This window comes from Oncorhynchus kisutch, linkage group LG24 (genome assembly GCF_002021735.2).
Source record: "Oncorhynchus kisutch isolate 150728-3 linkage group LG24, Okis_V2, whole genome shotgun sequence".
Lineage (NCBI taxonomy): Eukaryota > Metazoa > Chordata > Actinopteri > Salmoniformes > Salmonidae > Oncorhynchus > Oncorhynchus kisutch.
Genome location: NC_034197.2, coordinates 36,662,535 through 36,683,634, shown reverse-complemented (window position 1 = coordinate 36,683,634; position 21,100 = coordinate 36,662,535). Strand labels below are relative to the sequence as shown.

Here is a 21,100-nt window from a genome sequence, read left to right as displayed (position 1 = left end):
TCTCTCTCTCTCTCTCTCTCTCTCTCTATCTCTCTCTCTCTATCTCTCCTTCTCTCTCTGGTTCTCTTCTCTCTCTCTCTCTCTCTCTCTCTCTATTCCCTATCTCTCTCTCTCTCTCTCTCTCTCTCTCTCTCTCTCTCTCTCTCTCTCTTCTCCCCTATCTCTCTCTCTCTCTCTCTCTCTCTCTCTCTCTCTCTCTCTCTCTCTCTCTCTCTCTCTCTCTCTCTCTCTCTCTTCCCTATCTCTCTCTCTCTCTCTCTCCTCTCCCTCTCTCTCTCTCTCTCTCTCTCTGTATCTCTCTCTCTCTCCCTATCTCTCTCTCTCTCTCTCTCTCTCTCTCTCTCTCTCTCTCTCTCTCTCTACCCTCTCTCTGTATCTCTCTCTGTATCTCTCTCTCTCTCTCTCTCTCTCTCTCTTCTCTCTCTCTCTCTCTCTCTCTCTCTCTCTCTCTGTATCTCTCTCTCTCTCCCTCTCCCTATCTCTCTCTCCCTATCTCTCTTTCTCTCTTTCTCTCTCTCTCTCTCTCTCTCTCTCTCTCTCTCTCTCTCTCTCTCTCTCTCTCTCTCTTCTCTCTCTCCTCTCTCTGTATCTCTCTCTCTCTCCACTCTCCCTATCTCTCTCTCCCTAATCTCTCTCTCTCTTTCTCTCTCTCTCTCTCTCTCTCTCTCTCTCTCTCTCTCTCTCTCTCTCTCTCTCTCTCTCTCTCTCTCTCCTCTCTCTCTCTCTCTGTCTCTCTCTCTCTCTCTCTCTCTGTCTCTCTCTCAAATCAAGCTGCTTTATTGGCATGAAAAACAATGTTTCCAAAGCAACAATGTATACAATATATCTCAAATAATAATATAAAATGGTATTAAATAATAATACAAAATTAAATACAAAAATAATAACAATAAAATGGTCAAATATGGAAAATGAAACTATAACTAACTTTAACAGTAGTAAAACTGATATAATTACCATTACCACCCATACCACTACTATTTGGAATGATAAACAACAATAATAATAGTAATAACAATAATAGTAATAATAAGTAAGTTACTGTTTACTATGCAGATGTTATTATTCAGTGTCCCTCAGGCTATGGCAGGAAAATACATATTTGGCTGCAAGAGGAGTTATTGATCCTTCGCCCATGAGTGCTTTTAGTTTTTCCTCTGGGTTTAATAAGTTAAAATTTGGAATAAATATAGTCATTTCTGTGAATAATGAATCTCTTTGTGAGGAATATTTATCACAGTAAAGGAGAAAGTGCATCTCTGTCTCTACCTCCCCTGTCATGCAGTGACCACATACACGCTCCTCTTTGGGTAGCCATGTCTTTTTTATGTCTGCCAGTTTCTATTGCCAGTTGGTGGTCATTCAGCCTGTACTTGGTAAGGATCTGTCTCTGCTTCGTATCTCTGACAGAGTAGAGATAATCAGCCAATTCATATTCTCTGTTTAGGGTCAGATAGCAATTTAGTCGGCTTTGGGATTTTGTTTCATTTTTCCAATGTTGTAAATATGAGTCCTTTGATTGGTTCATGATTTTGTTTATTGGAATTATTTCTTTTGAAGCAGTGCTGGTGTCAGCTTGGTTGGTGAGGTCCAACACCAGCTGACTGAGAGGGCTCGTTTCTGGGCTCAGCTCTTGGGTTTGAAGTGCTTTAAATTGCAGACTTGAATTTAGATGTAGCCAACATTTTAATGATATTTTCTATATTTTCATTATTACTGGAAAACGCCCCAATTCTGCCCTACATGCATTAGTTGGTGTATATCTCTGGACTTTTCTCTAGAATTTTCCGACAGACCTCATGCAGGGCTTCAATTGGATGTTTGGCCCACATTTTAAAGTCCAGTTTATTGAACGGCCCCCAAACCTCACTTCCACAAAGAGCTATTGGTAGGATTACACTGTCAAATATTTTGGTCCAAATTCTAATTGGGATGTTGATTTTTTATAATAGGGCTACTGTACAAGGAGAGGTGTCCAAATATGTGGTGTTTACCTCCTGCATCAGTGTAGTCAGACTCAGAACCTGTTCTTGCATTGAAATCTCCACAAAGAAGCACTTTACCCTGTGCCTGAAATGTAATGATTTCTGAAATGTAATGTAATGATTTCATTCAGTGCTAAGTCCTGTTTATGCAGGAGTGTGTGAAAACCTTGTGAAGACTTACAGAAAGCGTTTGACCTCTGTCATTGCCAACAAAGGGTATATAACAAAGTATTGAGATAAACTTTTGTTATTGACCAAATACTTATTTTCCACCATCATTTGCAAATAAATAAATAAAAAATCCTACAATGTGATTTTCTGGATTTTCTTTTCTCATTTTGTCTGTCATAGTTGAAGTGTACCTATGATGAAAATTACAGGTCTCTCTCATCTTTTTAAGTGGGAGAACTTGCACAATTGGTGGCTGACTAAATACTTTTTTGCCCACTCTACATACATTACATACATACACTCCATTACATATAATTATTATTATAATTCCGGTGTCAATAAAATTAAGAATAGTTGTGAACAAATTAATAAGAATGGAATAGATTGCACATAAAATAAGTACAATGCAATCTGCAACCCTGTGTGTTTGTGTGTGTGTGTGTGTGTGTGCGCGTGCGTGCGTGCATGTGTGAATTAAAGGATCTGTCTAGCTCAGTAGTCTGCATATTAGTTGCAGTAGTTGGCGCTCCAATCTCTGATAGTTCTAGGTTTTTATTTTTATTTTTTATTTATTTCACCTTTATTTAACCAGGTAGGCTAGTTGAGAACAAGTTCTCATTTGCAACTGCCAAGATAAAGCATAGCAGTGTGAACAGACAACACAGAGTTACACATGGAGTAAACAATTAACAAGTCAATAACACAGTAGAAAAAAAGAGAGTCTATATACATTGTGTGCAAAAGGCATGAGGAGGTAGGCAAATAATTACAATTTTGCAGATTAACACTGGAGTGATAAATGATCAGATGGTCATGTACAGGTAGAGATATTGGTGTGCAAAAGAGCAGAAAAGTAAATAAATAAAACAGTATGGTGATGAGGTAGGTAAAAATGGGTGGGCTATTTACCGATAGACTATGTACAGCTGCAGTGATCGGTTAGCTGCTCAGATAGCAGATGTTTGAAGTTGGTGAGGGAGATAAAAGTCTCCAACTGCAGCGATTTTTGCAATTCGTTCCAGTCACAGGCAGCAGAGAACTGGAACGAAAGGCGGCCAAATGAGGTGTTGGCTTTAGGGATGATCAGTGAGATACACCTGCTGGAGCGCGTGCTACGGGTGGGTGTTGCCATCGTGACCAGTGAACTGAGATAAGGCGGAGCTTTACCTTAGCATGGACTTGTAGATGACCTGGAGCCAGTGGGTCTGGCGACGAATATGTAGCGAGGGCCAGCCAACTAGAGCATACAGGTTGTAGTGGTGGGTGGTATAAGGTGCTTTAGTGACAAAACGGATGGCACTGTGATAGACTGCATCCAGTTTGCTGAGTAGAGTGTTGGAAGCTATTTTGTAGATGACATTGCCGAAGTCGAGGATCGGTAGGATAATAAGTTTTACTAGGGTATGTTTGGCGGCGTGAGTGAAGGAGGCTTTGTTGCGAAATAGAAAGCCGACTCTAGATTTGATTTTCGATTGGAGATATTTGATATGAGTCTGGAAGGAGAGTTTACAGTCTATCCAGACACCTAGATACTTATAGATATCCACATATTCTTGGTCGGTACCATCCAGGGTGGTGATGCTAGTCAGGCGTGCGGGTGCAGGCAGCGAACGGTTTGAAAAGCATGCATTTGGTTTTACTAGCGTTTAAGAGCAGTTGGAGGCCACGGAAGGAGTGTTGTATGGCATTGAAGCTCGTTTGGAGGTTAGATAGCACAGTGTCCAAGGACGGGCCGGAAGTGTATAGAATGGTGTCGTCTGCGTAGAGGTGGATCAGGGAATCCCCTGCAGCAAGAGCAACATCATTGATATATACAGAGAAAAGAGTCGGCCTGAGAATTGAACCCTGTGGCACCCTTTGCCAGAGGTTACCTCAGCATATGTAGGCTGATGATCTGACTGATACATGGTGTATGTATGTATGTATGTATGTATGTATGTATGTATGTATGTATGTATGTATGTATGTATGTATGTATGTATGTATGTATGTATGTATGTATGTATGTATGTATGTATGTACATGTATGTATGTATGTATGTACATGTATGTGTGTATGTGTGTATATATATATATATTATTTTGTTTTTTTTCAATGTACTTTACTCAAACCAGACTGCATCATGTGGTGTACTTCTCTGAAGGACAGTGTTCTGTCCGACCCTGGAGTAGTGGTCAGAGCTGTGTTGTGATGGAACAGGTCGAGTAGAGCTGTGTTGTGATGGAACAGGTCTAGTAGAGCTGTGTTGTGATGGAACAGGTCTAGTCGTGATGTGTTGTGATGGGCCAGGTCTAGTCGTGCTGTGTTGTGATGGGCCAGGTCTAGTCGTGCCTGAGGCGGGTCTGGTCTGGTAAATCTGTGCTGTGTTGGTCCTGGTCTAGTAGAGCTGTGCTGGGACGGGTCTAGTCGTGCAGTCCTGAGGTGGGTCTGGTCTGGTAAATCTGTGCTGTGTTGGGCCTGGTCTAGTAGAGCTGTGCTGCAATAAACCGTGTCTGGCTCTTTTCTCCTGGGGATGGTGGAGGTACTGTTGTTTCAGAATGTGGGACGGGGGACCTCTGTTGCTGGGGTGATGGGTGTGTGGGTCCCTGCTAAGTGTTGCATCTTTTAGGTCCTTGGCAAAGGTTCTGAAACTGTTCTGATCAAGATGTACATTATCGTATAAGTGTTGACATGTCAGAGTGGGTTGTTGAGCCGTTCTGATGTTGAGCAGTGAGGCACAGTCCACAGTGATCTGTTGATTTATTTTGTCGATCAACTTTCCTGGGAAGTCTTTTCTTGGTAGGAGGGTGGACACAACTATATTGGTTGTTGGGAACATAGCCTGTGCCTGTTCTGCCACTCTTCTCACTGCCCCAGATACATTTTCCCCTTTGGCATGAAGGTTGTTTGTGCCAGTGTGGATGATGATGTTGTCAGGGGTGTCAATCCTGGTCTGACTTAGTAGCTGCATTGCACTGTCAGTTGTAGGACACCAGAACTTATACACCTGGTGTCTAGGGAATCATCTTTCCTGGACTAAGAACTTCCCATTTGAATCAATAAGGATTGCAGTTGTGGGTGATTGTCTGGCTGGAGCAGACTGGGAGACTGGTATTCTGACCTGGACTGGAGCAGACTGGGAGACTGGTATTCTGACCTGGACTGCAGCAGACTGGGAGACTGGTAGGTTGACCTGGACTGCAGCAGACTGGGAGACTGGTAGGTTGACCTGGACTGGAGCAGACTGGGAGGCTGGTATTCTGACCTGGACTGGAGCAGACTGGGAGGCTGGTATTCTGACCTGGACTGGAGCAGACTGGGAGACTGGTATTCTGACCTGGACTGCAGCAGACTGGGAGGCTGGTGTTCTGACCTGGACTGGAGCAGACTGGGAGGCTGGTGTTCTGACCTGGGCTGGAGCAGACTGGGAGACTGGTATTCTGACCTGGACTGGAGCAGACTGGGAGACTGGTATTCTGACCTGGGCTGGAGCAGACTGGGAGGCTGGTAGGTTGACCTGGGCTGGAGCAGACTGGGACGCTGGTTGGCTGATCTGGGCTGGAGCAGACTGGGAGGCAGGTAGGCTGACATTGGCTGGAGCAGACTGGGACGCTGGTTGGCTGACATGGGCTAGAGCAGACTGGGACGCTGGTTGGCTGATCTGGGCTGGAGCAGACTGGTAGGCTGGTAGGTTGACCTGGGCTGGAGCAGACTGAGAGGCTGGTGCAGTGTCATCCGACTGTGTGTTGAGGCCATGCTGGTCTCAGGTTCTGCTTGTGTTATGCCAAGCTGATGGACATGTTCTCTAGATGTAGAGGACATAATGACTCGCTGCTGGTTGAGGGTGTCAATGTACCTCTCTCTTAGTTCTAGCTCCTTTCTTGTTGTGCTCAGATGGTCTCAGAGGTCATCATTTGTCTTACTCAGTTTGCCCATTCTGCTTTCTAATTTAGCAATATATGCTCTGCTCTCCTCCCTCAACTGTTTAATCTCTTCTTTTAATTTCTGGACAGTGTCCTCCTCTTGAAGCTTGTTCTCTCTGTGTTCTATGACCTCTGCTTCGATTAGAGAGAGGGTGTTGTGGAAATGTTGCATAGCAGGTGTTCTTGGTGTTGTAGGCATGTCCTTGGCTCTGTCTGCTGCAGGTGAGGTAGGTAGAGGGACATTGAGGGCTTCCTGCTGGGTCACAGAGACCGTTGGGGTCTGCTTTTCTCCATCTCCCTCCTTGACTTTTTCCTCAGTTTCTGAGATGATTTCATCGTCTGCTTTTAGGGTAGCAAACCTATTCTCAAAATGCTGATCTGACATCCTTGGCTGATGCCCCTCTTTTTTGAGAAAGGGAAATGGTTGCAAATAACCTTTTTCCATATGTGCCCTCGAGTGGTATTAAAAATTAAATTTGCTCTTGTTTTGCAACTGGTAAGATCTGCAAACAGCCATTCATGGTTCTGAGCCATCATCAAACCTTTGAAACCTTTCTTAGCTTTCTCTGTTTGGATGTCTGGTGGGTAAACAATTTCCATAGCAACGCTGGTGATGTTGGCTACAATGTTGCTATAGAAGAGTTGTTTCTTGTATTATTGTCTCTTGTGTCTTTAGAGGACTGTTTCACTTTGATGTCCTTTTTCTTCTGTCCTTATTTTGTCTTTCTTTTCTTCTGTTAACTAGATATTTTTTGTTATTCTTTGTTAGCTAGCTAGCTTCTTCCAGGAGAGTCCCTAGCAACTGCTTGGCAACTGGTAAACAATTCAGCTAGCTAAGATAACTACAATTTTATGAAAAATCTTTACTTTTTCAAAAGCCTATCTTCTTGGTTTGTTGCTCGTTTTCTCTCCTATTCAGTCTTGCAGTTTTCTTTTGCTTTTTTCTATGTACTTCACTCTTAAAACCATTACAGTACATTACATAAACCATTACAGTACATTACATTAACCATTACAGTACATTACATTAACCATTACAGTACATTACATCAACCATTACAGTACATTACATAAACCATGTACATTACAATACTTATAGGAGCTCATTTTTCAGCAGCGGCTGCTCAATTTCAAAACGCCTTCTCTCCCTCTCTCTCTCTCTCGCTCTCTCTCTCTCTCTCTCTCTCTCTCTCTCTCTCTCCTCTGTCTCTCTCTGTCTCTGTCTCTCTCTCTCTGTCTCTCTCTCTCTCTCTCTCTCTCTGTCTCTCTCTGTCTCTCTCTCTCTCTCTCTCTCTGTCTCTGTCTCTCTCTCTCTCTCTCTCTCTCTCTCTCTCTCTCTGTCTCTCTCTCCCTCTCTCTCTCTCTCTCTCTCTGTCTCTCTCTCTCTCTGTCTCTCTCTGTCTCTCTCTCTCTCTATGTCTCTCTCTCTCTCTCTCTCTCTCCATCTCACTCTCTCTCTCTCTCTGTCTCTGTCTCTCTCTCTCTCTCTCTCTCTCTCTCTCTCTCTCTCTCTCTCTCGCAGTTAAAGAAATACTTGTTTGGCTCTCATGACAGGTGATGTTCATGAATATAACCTGATGAATATAACCTGAAGTACACCAGGCTGAGTGTCAGTGTCAGCAATCAGCGTGTGATCACAGTGGGATCACTGTCACTATGTCCAGGCTGATCAAACACCTGACACTGACATGCTGCACTGCAGACACTGTCTACTCAAACATGGATAGAAACTTTATTCCAGTTTCAATAGGGACCTTTTCCACTGGCTGCAGGTCCAACAGCAGAGAGACTGACAGGCTGTATAATCTTTACGATACACACTGTCAGCCAGGCTCCAAGTGTAATACTCAACAGTACTCACACACTCTCACAAAGTATCGTGCATGTGGGTGCACACACACACACACACACAAACTAACACACACACACACACACACACACACATACTCACTCACTCTCCATCTCTCTCTCAATTCAATTCAATTCAAGGGGCTTTATTGGCATGGTGAAACATGTTAACATTGCCAAAGCAAGTGAGGTAGATAGTATACAGAAGTGAAATAAACAATAGAAATTAACAGTAAACATTACACATACATAAGTTTCAAAACAATAAAGACAGTACAAATGTCATATTGTATATATATAGTGGGGCAAAAAAGTATTTAGTCAGCCACCAATTGTGCAAGTTCTCCCACTTAAAAAGATGAGAGAGGCCTGTAATTTTCATCATAGGTACACTTCAACTATGACAGACAAAATGAGAAGAAAAAAAATCCACATTACAAATGTCATATTTTGTTCTTCACTGGTTGCCCTTTTCTTGTGGCAACAGGTCACAGGTGGCAACAGGTCACAAATCTTGCTGCTGTGATGTCACACTGTGGAATCACCCAGTAGATATGGGAGTTTATCAAAATTTTGATTTGTTTTTGAATTCTTTGTGGATCTGTGTAATCTGAGGGAAATATGTATCTCTAATATGGTCATACATTGGGCAGGAGGTTAGGAAGTGCAGCTCAGTTTCCACCTCCTTTTGTGGGCAGTGTGCACATAGCCTGTCTTCTCTTGAGAGCCAGGTCTGTCTACGGCGGCCTTTCTCAATAGCAAGGCTATGCTCACTAAGTCTGTACATAGTCAAAGCTTTCTTAAAGTTTGGGTCAGTCACAGTGGACAGGTATTCTGCCATTATGTACTCTATGTTTAGGGCCAAATAGCATTCTAGTTTGCTCTGTTTTTTTGTTAATTCTTTCCAATGTGTCAAGTAATTCTCTTTTTGTTTTCTCATGATTTGGTTGGGTCTAATTGTGCTGCTGTCCTGGGACTCTGTGGGGTGTGTTTGTGTTTGTGAACAGAGCACCAGGACCAGCTTGTTAAGAGGACTCTTCTCCAGGTTCATCTCTCTGTAGGTGATGGCTTTGTTATGGAAGGTTTGGGAATCACTTCCTTTTAGGTGGTTGTAGAATTTAACAGCTCTTTTCTGGATTTTGATAATTAGTGGGGTATCGGCCTAATTCTGCTCTGCATGCATTATTTGGTGTTCTACGTTGTACACGGAGGATATTGCTTCCTGTAGTACTCATATCTGTTCCCTGATGGTACTACCCCTCTCTGTTTCCTGTAGTAACCTTGTCTGTTCCCTGATGGTACTACCCCTCTCTGCTTCCTGTAGTAACCTTGTCTGTTCCCTGATGGTACTACCCCTCTCTGCTTCCTGTAGTAACCTTGTCTGTTCCCTGATGGTACTACCCCTCTCTGCTTCCTGTAGTAACCTTGTCTGTTCCCTGAGAGTACTACCCCTCTCTGCAGAATTCTGCACGGCAATGGGCTCTTTGACTGATTCAAGTATTTTTAACCAGATCCTAATTGGTATGTTGAAATTTATGTTCCTTTTGATGGCATATGGAGCCCTTCTTGCCTTGTCTCTCAGATCGTTCACAGCTTTGTGGAAGTTACCTGTGGCGCTGGTTTTTAGGCCAAGGTATGTATCGTTTTTTGTGTGCTCTAGAGACAACAGTGTCTAGATGGAATTTGTATTTGTGGTCCTGGCGACTGGATCTTTTTTGGAACACCATTATTTTGGTCTTACTGAGATTTACTGTCAGCGCCCAGGTCTGACAGAATCTGTGCAGACGATCTAGGTGCTACTGTAGGCCCTCCTTGGTTGGTGACAGAAGCACCAGATCATCAGACAGTAGACATTTGACTTTGGATTCTAGTAGGGTGAGGCTGGGTGCTGCAAACTTTTCTAGTGCCCGCGCCAATTCGTTGATGTATATGTTGAAGAGGGTGGGGCTTAAGCTGCATCCCTGTCTCACCCCACGACCCTGTGTGAAGAAATCTGTGTGTTAGAAACTTTATTCCAGTTTCAATAGGGACCACGCCTTTTCCACTGGCTGCAGGTCTAACAGCAGAGAGACTGACAGGCTGTATAATCTTTACGATACACACTGTCAGCCAGGCTCCAAGTGTAATACTCAACAGTACTCACACACTCTCACACGCAAGGATGTACGTGCATGTGGGTGCACACACACACACACACACACACACACACACACACACACACACACACACACACACACACACACACACACACACACACACACACACACACACACACACACACACACACACACACACACACACACACACACACACACACACTCACTCACTCACTCACTCACTCACTCACTCACTCACTCTCTCTTCCTATCTCTCTCTCTCCCTATCTCTCTCTCCCTATCTCTCTCTCTCTTTCTCTCTCTCTCTCTCTCTCGCTCGCTCTCTCTCTCTCTCTCTCTCTCACACTCGCTCTCTCACACTCTCTCTCTCTCTCTCTCTGTCTCTCTCTGTGTCTCTCTGTGTCTCTCTGTGTCTCTCTCTCTCTCTCTCTCTCTCTGTCTCTCTCTCTGGCACTCTCTCTCTCTCTCTCTCTCTGGGTAGCTGTCATGTGTGCTGGATAGAGTTGGAGGAGAGAAAGCCTGGGGCTCTATTCACAGAGGGAGAGAGAGAGAGGACCAGAGAGGTTGGAAAGGGAGAAACCAATGGAACGAGACAGAATACACACACATTTATCGCTGGATGTACTGCATGTTCACTGGGCCATGTGCCAAGCTTATATTTGAGAACACACCCGAGGATATTCGGCTGCTCCTAACAGATGTGGAATCAGCAATGCTAATAAAGGGGACACCATTTCAAACCATCCATTAAGTACACTCTAAAAAGAAAAGGTTCCTGGAGTTTTCTTTAGGGGTTTTTCAAATTGAAACTGTTGGGGAACCCCTCCCTATAAGTTCTTCAAAGAACCCATTTTAATGGATCCTCAAAGAACCTTTAAGGGTTCCATTTTTAAAAAAAAAGGTTTTATTTAACCCCGCTTTTTCTCACCAATTTCGTGGTATCCAATTGCTAGTAATTACTATCTTGTCGCTACAACTCCCGTACTGGCTCAGGAGAGACGAAGGTCGATAGCCACGCGTCCTCCGAAACACAACCCAACCTTGCCGCACTGCTTCTTAACACAGCGCGCATCCAACCCGGAAGCCAGCCGCACCAATATGTCAGAGGAATCACCGTGCACCTGGCGACCTGGTTAGCGCACACTGCGCCCGGCCTGCCACAGGAGTTGCTTGTGCACGATGAGAAAAGGATATCCCTACCGGCCAAACCCTCCCTAACCCGGATAATGTTAGGCCAATTGTGCGTTGCCCCATTGACCTCCTGTTCGCGGCCGGCTGCGACAGAGCCCGATGCAGTCCCTAAGACCACTGCGCCACCCGGGCTTCATTTGTATTACCCCTTCCCCATCAGAAAACAATATCCATTTAGATCATAATAGGGACAAACCTTAAGTTGAGATCTTTACATTTTTCAGTTAAGTGCCTGCACCTGCTGTCCTTTCAAATCCAAATGTTTCAGTTGGGCAGTTAGGTTCCTGCAAGAGCCCCCACCAACGAAGGAGGTTCCTCATTGAACCCCACCTCCTATGGGGTTCTTGGAAGAACCTTTTTGCGGGCCATTTTCAGCGCCAAGAACCCAAAAGTTCTTCAAAGATCTTTGAGGATCTTAGAAGAACCCTTTGTTGATCCCCTCATTTTTAGAGTGCCAACACTTATTCCTTTTTTCTAACTGTTTCTCTCTCTCTTCACATCTCCTCTCATCCCTCCCACCCATTCTGACCTTTCATCTCTCCTTCTCTGTCATTCCCTCTCTCTCATGCCCTGCTGCCCACTCCCTTTGACCATCTCACCCTCCTCTCCTTCCACTCCTTCCTCTCCTCTCCTCCCTGGCAGGTGGGCGTCAGGGAAAGCTTCCTGTCACAGCCTTCGAGGCCTTTGACCTGGAAATGAAGAGTTGGACGCATTACCCCTGTATCCCCAGCCGCCGAGCCTTCGCCTGCTGTGCTGCCACCGAGCGGGGCTTCTTCAGTCTAGGAGGGCTCCAGCAGCCCTGCCCCCATAACTTCTACTCCAGACCTCACTTTGTCAGCACGGTGGAGGAGTACGACCCAGAACAGGGTGAGTCCCTTCAGTGCTACAGGTGCTCTACCCACATAACTAAATAAAACCCAGTATTGTTAAGTTGTTTTGTATCTCTATCAATACTCTCATTCAGTCAGTCCCACTATAGCTCCAATACTCTCATTCAGTCAGTCCTACTATAGCTCCAATACTCTCATTCAGTCAGTCCCACTATAGCTCCAATACTCTCATTCAGTCAGTCCTACTATAGCTCCAATACTCTCATTCAGTCAGTCCTACTATAGCTCCAATACTCTCATTCAGTCAGTCCCACTATAGCTCCAATACTCTCATTCAGTCAGTCCTACTATAGCTCCAATACTCTCATTCAGTCAGTCCTACTATAGCTCCAATACTCTCATTCAGTCAGTCCCACTATAGCTCCAATACTCTCATTCAGTCATTCCAACTATAGCTCCAATACTATCATCCAGTCAGTCCTACTATAGCTTCAATACTCTCATTCAGTCAGTCCCACTATAGCTCCAATACTCTCATTCAGTTCCTCCCACTATAGCTCCAATACTCTCATTCAGTCAGTCCCACTGGTGAGCTGAACTCATTTGGCTCAACAAACTGTCTCCCCTTATAGAGCCATGCATGCATAATGTCCTCCATACAAGCCAACACCAACCCTATAGACTCAAACACTGCCCTTACACACTGTAACACATTTAGCTTAGCTTAGCATACACGATCGACCACCTTGATTCTGTCTTATGTAGCAACATTTGAAATTGTGTACTTTACATTGGATAAAAGCAGAGACTCAGAGCTACAACATGGTATATCACACACTGCATTTGAGGAACAACGGGAAAGTGCTTCAGCTTAATTTGATAAACTCGTAACCTCGCTTTTGATGAAAATGGCCTTTGAACGTTTTGGATGGACAAGATGGCGCTGACAGAGATGGTCGCCTTGCTTCAGAAACTATGCAGTTTTTTGTTTTTTTTATGTGTTCTTTTAGTTATTATTTCTTACATTGTTAGCCCAGGAAGTATTATTACATACAGCCAGGAAGAACTATTGGACATAAATGCGATGACAACTTTACCAACATTATGACCAGGAATACATCTTTCCAGAAGTGGATCCTTTGTTCAGACCTCCACCCTGGACATGGGATCTTATCCCAGAGGCCGACCCAGAACAACGAGGTCGCCGCAGGAGAGGCAGATGGAGCGGCCTACTGGTCAGACTCAGAAGGCGAACACACCATCCACCGCTTCCCAGCATATTACTCGCCAATATCCAATCTCTAGATAACAAGGTGGACGAAATTAGGGAACGAGTTGCCTTCCAGAGAGACATCAGAGATTGTAACATTCTCTGTTTCATGGAAACATGGCTCACTCGGGATATGTTGTCAGAGTCGGTACAGCCACCCGGTTTCTTCATGCATTGCGCCGACAGAAACAAACATCTCTCTGGTAAGAAGAAGGGCGGTGGTATGCCTTAATGACTCATGGTGTAATCACAACAACATACAGGAACATAAGTCATTTTGTTCACATGACCTAGAATTCCTTACAATCAAATGCATTATCTTCCAAGAGAATTATCTTCGATTATAGTCACAGCTGTGTAGATTCCCCCCAAGCATATACCTCGTCGGCCCTAAAAATAAATTAACTGCACTATGTAAACTGGAAACGATACATCCTGAGGCTGCATTTACTGTAGCTGGGGATTTTAACAAAGATAACCTGAGAACATGACTTCCTAAATTCTGTCGGCGTATCGAATGCACGACACGGGCTGCTAGCATTCTGGATCATTGCTACTCTAACTTCCGCAATGCATACAAAGCCCTCCCCCGCCCTGCCTTTGGGAAATCTGGCCATAACTCCATTTTGTTGCTCTCAGCCTATAGATAGAAACTTAAACAGGAAACGCCCATGCTCAGGTTTGTCCAACGCTGGACTGACCAATCGGATTCCACGCTTCAGGATTGCTTCGATCACGTGGACTGGGATATGTTCCAGATAGCCTCAGACAACACCATTGATATTTACGCTGACTGTGAGTGAGTTTATTAGCAAGTGCATCGGAGATTGTGTACCCACTGTGACTATTAAAACATTTCCTAACCAGAAACCTTGCATTAATGGCAGCATTCATGCAAAACTTGTAACTTTTTTAGGATAGGCATTCGGAATTTTGGATGAAAAGTGTGCCAAAAGTAAACTGCCTGCTACTCAGGCCCAGAAGTTAGGATATGTATATAATTGGTAGATTTGGATAGAAAACACTCTGACTTTTGAAATAATGTCTGTGAGTATAACATAACTGATATGTCAGGCAAAAACCTGAGGAAAATCCATCCAGGAAGTGCTATTATTTTGAAATATGAAAGCCTATCCACCATTTAATGGGATTTGTCTGTTATTCTGCGCTCTGCCAGACTCAGATGAGAGTGCTCTGAAATCGGAGTAGTTGGCCAGAGCAAATTTACCAGCTACATCTATCAACAGTTGTTGCAGTGACGTTCTATTGAAATGGTTAGTTTGTTAGTGGTGTCTTTTGTTAAGACATGTAGCTAGCTAGCTAAACAATGAACAATAATCCCAACTCATGACGTTACTACCCTGCATGAGCTAACATTAGGCTATAACTAGCTAGCTAGTCTATCTTACATCATGGATGGATGCTTCTCCCTGTCACGGATGCCATGGTTGCCCTTAGTTTGAAGATGTAATCCGGAGACATGTGTTTTTTAGCCATCTCCTTAGCTGTCATACTCTAATTCCACTGATTTCAAAACTCAGTCCTCCAGAAAGTGGAGAGCAACACTTACACAGTTCTACTAAGCAAAATATATATATATTTTAAAGCTGTGTTTAGAAAGGATTACCTACACATACTGACCAGCTCATATTATAGACAGAAGCGTGCTATTTGGCAGACCAATCCGAACTCATCTCTCGGTGTCACGTTCTGACCTTAGTTATTTTATTATGTCTTTGTTTTAGTATGGTCAGGGCGTGAGTTGGTTGGGTTGTCTATGTTCGTTTTTCTATGTTGTGTTTTGCGTTTGGCCTGGTACAGTTCTCAGTCAGAGGCAGGTGTTGTTAGTTGTCTCTGATTGAGAATCATACCTTTTTTCACCTGTGTTGGGTGGGTGATTATTTCCTGTTCTGTGTTTTGTATTTCACTGTTCAGGACTGTTTCATTTCGTTCTCGTTGTTTTTGTTTTGTGTTCATATAATAAATACAATATGGACACTTACCACGCTGCGCATTGGTCCTCCGATCCTTCTTACTACTCCTCCTAAGAAGAGTAGGACGAGAATCATTACCTTCGCATGTCCAGCCCACTCATTATGTCAGCCAATCATGGCTAGTGGGAAGGTTGCTGACTTTTTCTGTGGCTAAACCAACTAGGCTCGTAATTTAACAATTATATTTTGTATTTACAGATGGCATACAAGTTTGTTAATAAGGCACATGAAAGTTCACATGTTCCAGAAGGCATTTCTGCCCCAAAAACATATTTTGATAGGGGGGGGAAAGTTTACGTTCAAATGGCTCTCCTGTGAAGTAGTGACCCATGACATACGCCTGGTTTTCTGAAACGGATCACATCCCAACACATTCTTCCCCATTCTTTTTGAAACCACATCGTTGTTTCAGGCCGGGGTGGATTGTGTTGGAGGTTGTTACTGATTCACAGAGCCATGGAATAGGGTCCCAATCCCATGCTTTATAGGGTCCCAATCCCATGCTTTATAGGGTTCCAATCCCATGCTTTATAGGGTCCCAATCCCATGCTTTATAGGGTCCCAATCCCATGCTTTATAGGGTCCCAATCCCATGCTTTATAGGGTCCCAATCCCATGCTTTATAGGGTTCGAATCGCATGCTTTATAGGGTCCCAATCCCATGCTTTATAGGGTCCCAATCCCATGCTTTATAGGGTCCCAATCCCATGCTTTATATCAAATCAAATCAAATGTATTTATATAGCCCTTCGTACATTAGCTGATATCTCAAAGTGCTGTACAGAAACCCAGCCTAAACCCCAAACAGCAAGCAATGCAGGTGTAGAAGCACGGTGGCTAGGAAAAACTCCCTAGAAAGGCCAAAACCTAAGAAGAAACCTAGAGAGGAACCAGGCTATGTGGGGTGGCCAGTCCTCTTCTGGCTGTGCCGGGTGGAGATTATAACAGAACATGGCCAAGATGTTCAAATGTTCATAAATGACCAGCATGGTCGTATAATAATAAGGCAGAACAGTTGAAACTGGAGCAGCAGCATGGTCAGATGGACTGGGGACAGCAAGGAGTCATCATGTCAGGTAGTCCTGGGGCATGGTCCTAGGGCTCAGGTCCTCCGAGAGAGAGAAAGAAAGAGAGAAGGGGAGAATTAGAGAACACACACTTAGATTCACACAGGACACTGAATAGGACAGGAGAAGTACTCCAGATATAACAAACTGACCCTAGCCCCCCGACACAAACTACTGCAGCATAAATACTGGAGGCTGAGACAGGAGGGGTCAGGAGACACTGTGGCCCCATCCGAGGACACCTTCGGACAGGGCCAAACAGGAAGGATATAACCCCACCCACTTTGCCAAAGCACAGTCCCCACACCACTAGAGGGATATCTTCAACCACCAACCTGTGGCCCCAACACTGTGGCCCCATCCGAGGACACCCCCGGACAGGGCCAAACAGGAAGGATATAACCCCACCCACTTTGCCAAAGCACAGTCCCCACACCACTAGAGGGATATCTTCAACCACCAACCACCAACCAACCACCATCCTGAGACAGGGCTGAGTATAGCCCACAAAGATCTCCGCCATGGCACAACCCAAGGGGGGGCGCCAACCCAGACAGGATGACCACATCAGTGAATCAACCCACTCAGGTGACGCACCCCTTCCAGGGACGGCATGAGAGAGCCCCAGTAAGCCAGTGACTCAGCCCCTGTAATAGGGTTAGAGGCAGAGAATCCCAGTGGAAAGAGGGGAACCGGCCAGGCAGAGACAGCAAGGGCGGTTTGTTGCTCCAGAGCCTTTCCGTTCACCTTCCCACTCCTGGGCCAGACTACACTCAATCATATGACCCACTGAAGAGATGAGTCTTCAGTAAAGACTTAAAGGTTGAGACCGAGTTTGCGTCTCTGACATGGGTAGGCAGACTGTTCCATAAAAATGGAGCTCTATAGGAGAAAGCCCTGCCTCCAGCTGTTTGCTTAGAAATTCTAGGGACAATTAGGAGGCCTGCGTCTTGTGACCGTAGCGTACGTGTTGGTATGTACGGCAGGACCAAATCAGAGAGATAGGTAGGAGCAAGCCCATGTAATGCTTTGTAGGTTAGCAGTAAAACCTTGAAATCAGCCCTTGCTTTGACAGGAATCTAGTGTAGAGAGGCTAGCACTGGAGTAATATGATAACATTTTTTGGTTCTAGTCAGGATTCTAGCAGCCGTATTTAGCACCAACTGAAGTTTATTTAGTGCTTTATCCGGGTAGCCGGAAAGTAGAGCGTTGCAGTAATCTAACCTAGAAGTGACAAAAGCATGGATACATTTTTCTGCATCATTTTTGGACAGAAAGTTTCAGATTTTTGCAATGTTACGTAGATGGAAAAAAGCTGTCCTTGAAATGGTCTTGATATGTTCTTCAAAAGAGAGATCAGGGTCCAGAGTAACACCGAGGTCCTTCACAGTTTTATTTGAGACGACTGTACAACCATTAAGATTAATTATCAGATTCAACAGATCTCTTTGTTTCTTGGGACCTAGAACAAGCATCTCTGTTTTGTCCGAGTTTAAAAGTTTGCAGCCATCCACTTCCTTATGTCTGAAACACATGCTTCTAGCAAGGGCAATTTTGGGGCTTCACCATGTTTCATTGAAATGTACAGCTGTGTTTCATCCTCATAGCAGTGAAAGTTAACATTATGTTTTCGAATAACAGAGGTAAAATATATAGTGAAAACAATAGTGGTCCTAAAACGGAACCTTGAGGAACACCGAAATTTACAGTTGATTTGTCAGAGGACAAACCATTCACAGAGACAAACTGATATCTTTCCGACAGATAAGATCTAAACCAGGCCAGAACTTGTCCGTGTAGACCAATTTGGGTTTCCAATCTCTCCAAAAGAATGTGGTGATCGATGGTATCAAAAGCAGGACTAAGGTCTAGGAGCACGAGGACAGATGCAGAGCCTCGGTCCGATGCCATTAAAATGTCATTTACCACCTTCACAAGTGCCGTCTCAGTGCTATGATGGGGTCTAAAACCAGACTGAAGCATTTCGTATACATTGTTTATCTTCAGGAAGGCAGTAAGTTGCTGTGCAACAGCCTTTTCTAAAATGTTTGAGAGGAATGGAAGATTCGCTATAGGCCGATAGTTTTTTATATTTTCTGGGTCAAGGTTTGACTTTTTCAAGAGAGGCTTTATTACTGCCACTTTTAGTGAGTTTGGTACACATCCGGTGGATAGAGAGCCGTTTATTATGTTCAACATAGGAGGGCCAAGCACAGGAAGCAGCTCTTTCAGTAGTTTAGTTGGAATAGGGTCCAGTATGCAGCTTGAAGGTTTAGAGGCCATGATTATTTTCATCATTGTGTCAAGAGATATATTACTAAAACACTTGAGCGTCTCTCTTGATCCTAGGTCCTGGGAGAGTTGTGCAGACTCAGGACAACTGAGCTTTGAAGGAATACGCAGATTTAAAGAGGAGTCCGTAATTTGCTTTCTAATAATCATAATCTTTTCCTCAAAGAAGTTCATGAATTTATCACTGCTAAAGTGAAAGTCATCCTCTCTTGGGGAATGCTGCTTTTTAGTTAGCTTTGCGACAGTATCAAAAAGGAATTTCGGATTGTTCTTATTTTCCTCAATTAAGTTAGAAAAATAGGATGATCGAGCAGCAGTAAGGGCTCTTCGGTACTGCACGGTACTGTCTTTCCAAGCTAGTCGCAAGACTTCCAGTTTGGTGGGGCGCCATTTCCGTTCAAATTTTCTGGAAGCTTGCTTCAGAGCTCGGGTATTTTCTGTGTACCAGGGAGCTAGTTTCTTATGAGAAATGTTTTTAGGGGTGCAACTGCATCTAGGGTATTTCACAAGATTAAATTGAGTTCCTCAGTTAGGTGGTTAACTGATTTTTGTCCTCTGGCGTCCTTGGGTAGACAGAGGGAATCTGGAAGGACATCAAGGAATCTTTGTGTTGTCTGTGAATTTATAGCACGACTTTATAGGGTCCCAATCCCATGCTTGATAGGGTCCCAATCCCATGCTTTATAGGGTCCCAATCCCATGCTTTCCTACTGCAGCTTCCTGGTAGACTGATACAGAGGAGGTTGCATTTAGTATTCCAGAGCTGTGCTGTGTATGATTCACCATCCATTTCTGGATTAAGCCCAGTGAGCACGAGTTACCTTTCACCTCGGGCTGTGTGTGTGTGTGTGTGTGTGTGTGTGTGTGTGTGTGTGTGTGTTTGTTTGTGTGTGTGTGTGTGTGTGTGTGTCATCTTGTGTGCGTGGGTATGTGTGGTCAAGCCGAATCTTTTCCTCCATCCATATTAACGTTAAATTCTATAACTCCCCGCTGTGCCTGTCAGGTCTTGATAAATATAATATTTGGTCTTTTCAGTTGCTGAAATCAAAAGCCAGATGAGTTTAGTGTAACCCCTACATTTAATTTGGTTGGCTTTTGAAGATAATGATATTTCTTTCTGAATAACAAAGCAATCCCGAGCTGTTCACGGTTAAGGAATTTGTTGTGTGTACTTTATGGGCGAGGGACATTGTGGTTCGCACGTTATCTCTCTCCCACTCATTTCCTTTCCATTCATTGCGTTCCTGGACCTGGGACACGGTGGCGAGGAGATAGCAGATGACCGCTAATGGAATAGCGGCACAAAAGCCCAGTTAAAGAATTGCATTTATTGTTCAATCTCCCTCAGACAGAGCCTTGTCGGATAGCCATGAACGCCTCAATTCCGATGCAGAATTTGACAAATGCTTCCTACAGCTGTCATAATGTGCAGTATTCTGTTGGTTGTACACATTTCATGGAGTTTCATATTTGAGTCCAATACATTAGGGCTGGGTTATAGTCTCATTTATATTAAGCAAAAGCGGTAAGCAGCTTTTTATTTATTATTATGCTTTACATCCTCAAATGTTTTAAGACAATTTGCATGTTAATGTTCCAGCATGAAGATCCATGGCTGCACAAGGCAGAACAGCGTGCCTAGTTAATGGAAACTTTTGTGCCCCCCTCTCTGTGTGTGTGTGTGTGTGTGTGTGTGTGGTGTGTGTGTGTGTGTGTGTGTGTGTGTGTGTGTGTGTGTGTGTGTGTGTGGTGTGTGTGTGTGTTGTGTGTGTGTGTTGTGTGTGTTGTGTGTGGTGTGTGTGGTGTGTGTGGTGTGTGTGCGCGCGTGCGTGCGTGTGAGAGAGAGAGAGACGCAGGCAGGCAGGCAGACAGGCAGACAGGCAGCCAGGCAGACAGGCAGGCAGGCAGGCAGGCAGGCAGGCAGGCAGGCAGGCAGGCTGGCAGGCAGGCAGGCAGACAGGCAGGCAGGCAGGCAGACAGGCAGGCAGGCAGGCAGACAGGCAGGCAGACAGGCAGGCAGGCAGGCAGACAGGCAGGCAGGCAGGCAGGCAGGCAGACAGGCAGGCAGGCAGACAGGCAGCCAGGCAGACAGGCAGGCAGGCAGGCAGGCAGGCAGGCAGGCAGGCAGGCAGGCAGGCAGGCTGGCAGGCAGGCAGACAGGCAGACAGGCAGGCAGGCAGGCAGGCAGACAGGCAGGCAGACAGGCAGGCAGACAGGCAGGCAGGCAGGCAGGCAGGCAGGCAGACAGGCAGGCAGGCAGACAGGCAGGCAGGCAGGCAGACAGGCAGGCAGGCAGACAGGCAGGCAGGCAGGCAGGCAGACAGACAGGCAGGCAGGCAGGCAGACAGGCAGGCAGGCAGGCAGACAGGCAGGCAGGCAGGCAGGCAGACAGACAGACAGGCAGGCAGGCAGGCAGACAGGCAGCATCTTAC

The 21,100-nt window shown here is 44.9% G+C and overlaps 1 protein-coding gene across 1 annotated transcript in view; it reads left to right on the top strand.

Annotated features, from left to right (window-relative positions):
• Positions 1–21,100, top strand: part of LOC109869090 (kelch domain-containing protein 8B) — a 183,099-nt gene that overhangs the window by 73,714 nt on the left and 88,285 nt on the right. Inside the window, exon 3 of the mRNA XM_031804141.1 lies at positions 11,858–12,082. Coding sequence (XP_031660001.1) covers positions 11,858–12,082 — 225 coding nt within the window. The remainder of the gene's footprint in view (positions 1–11,857; positions 12,083–21,100) is intronic.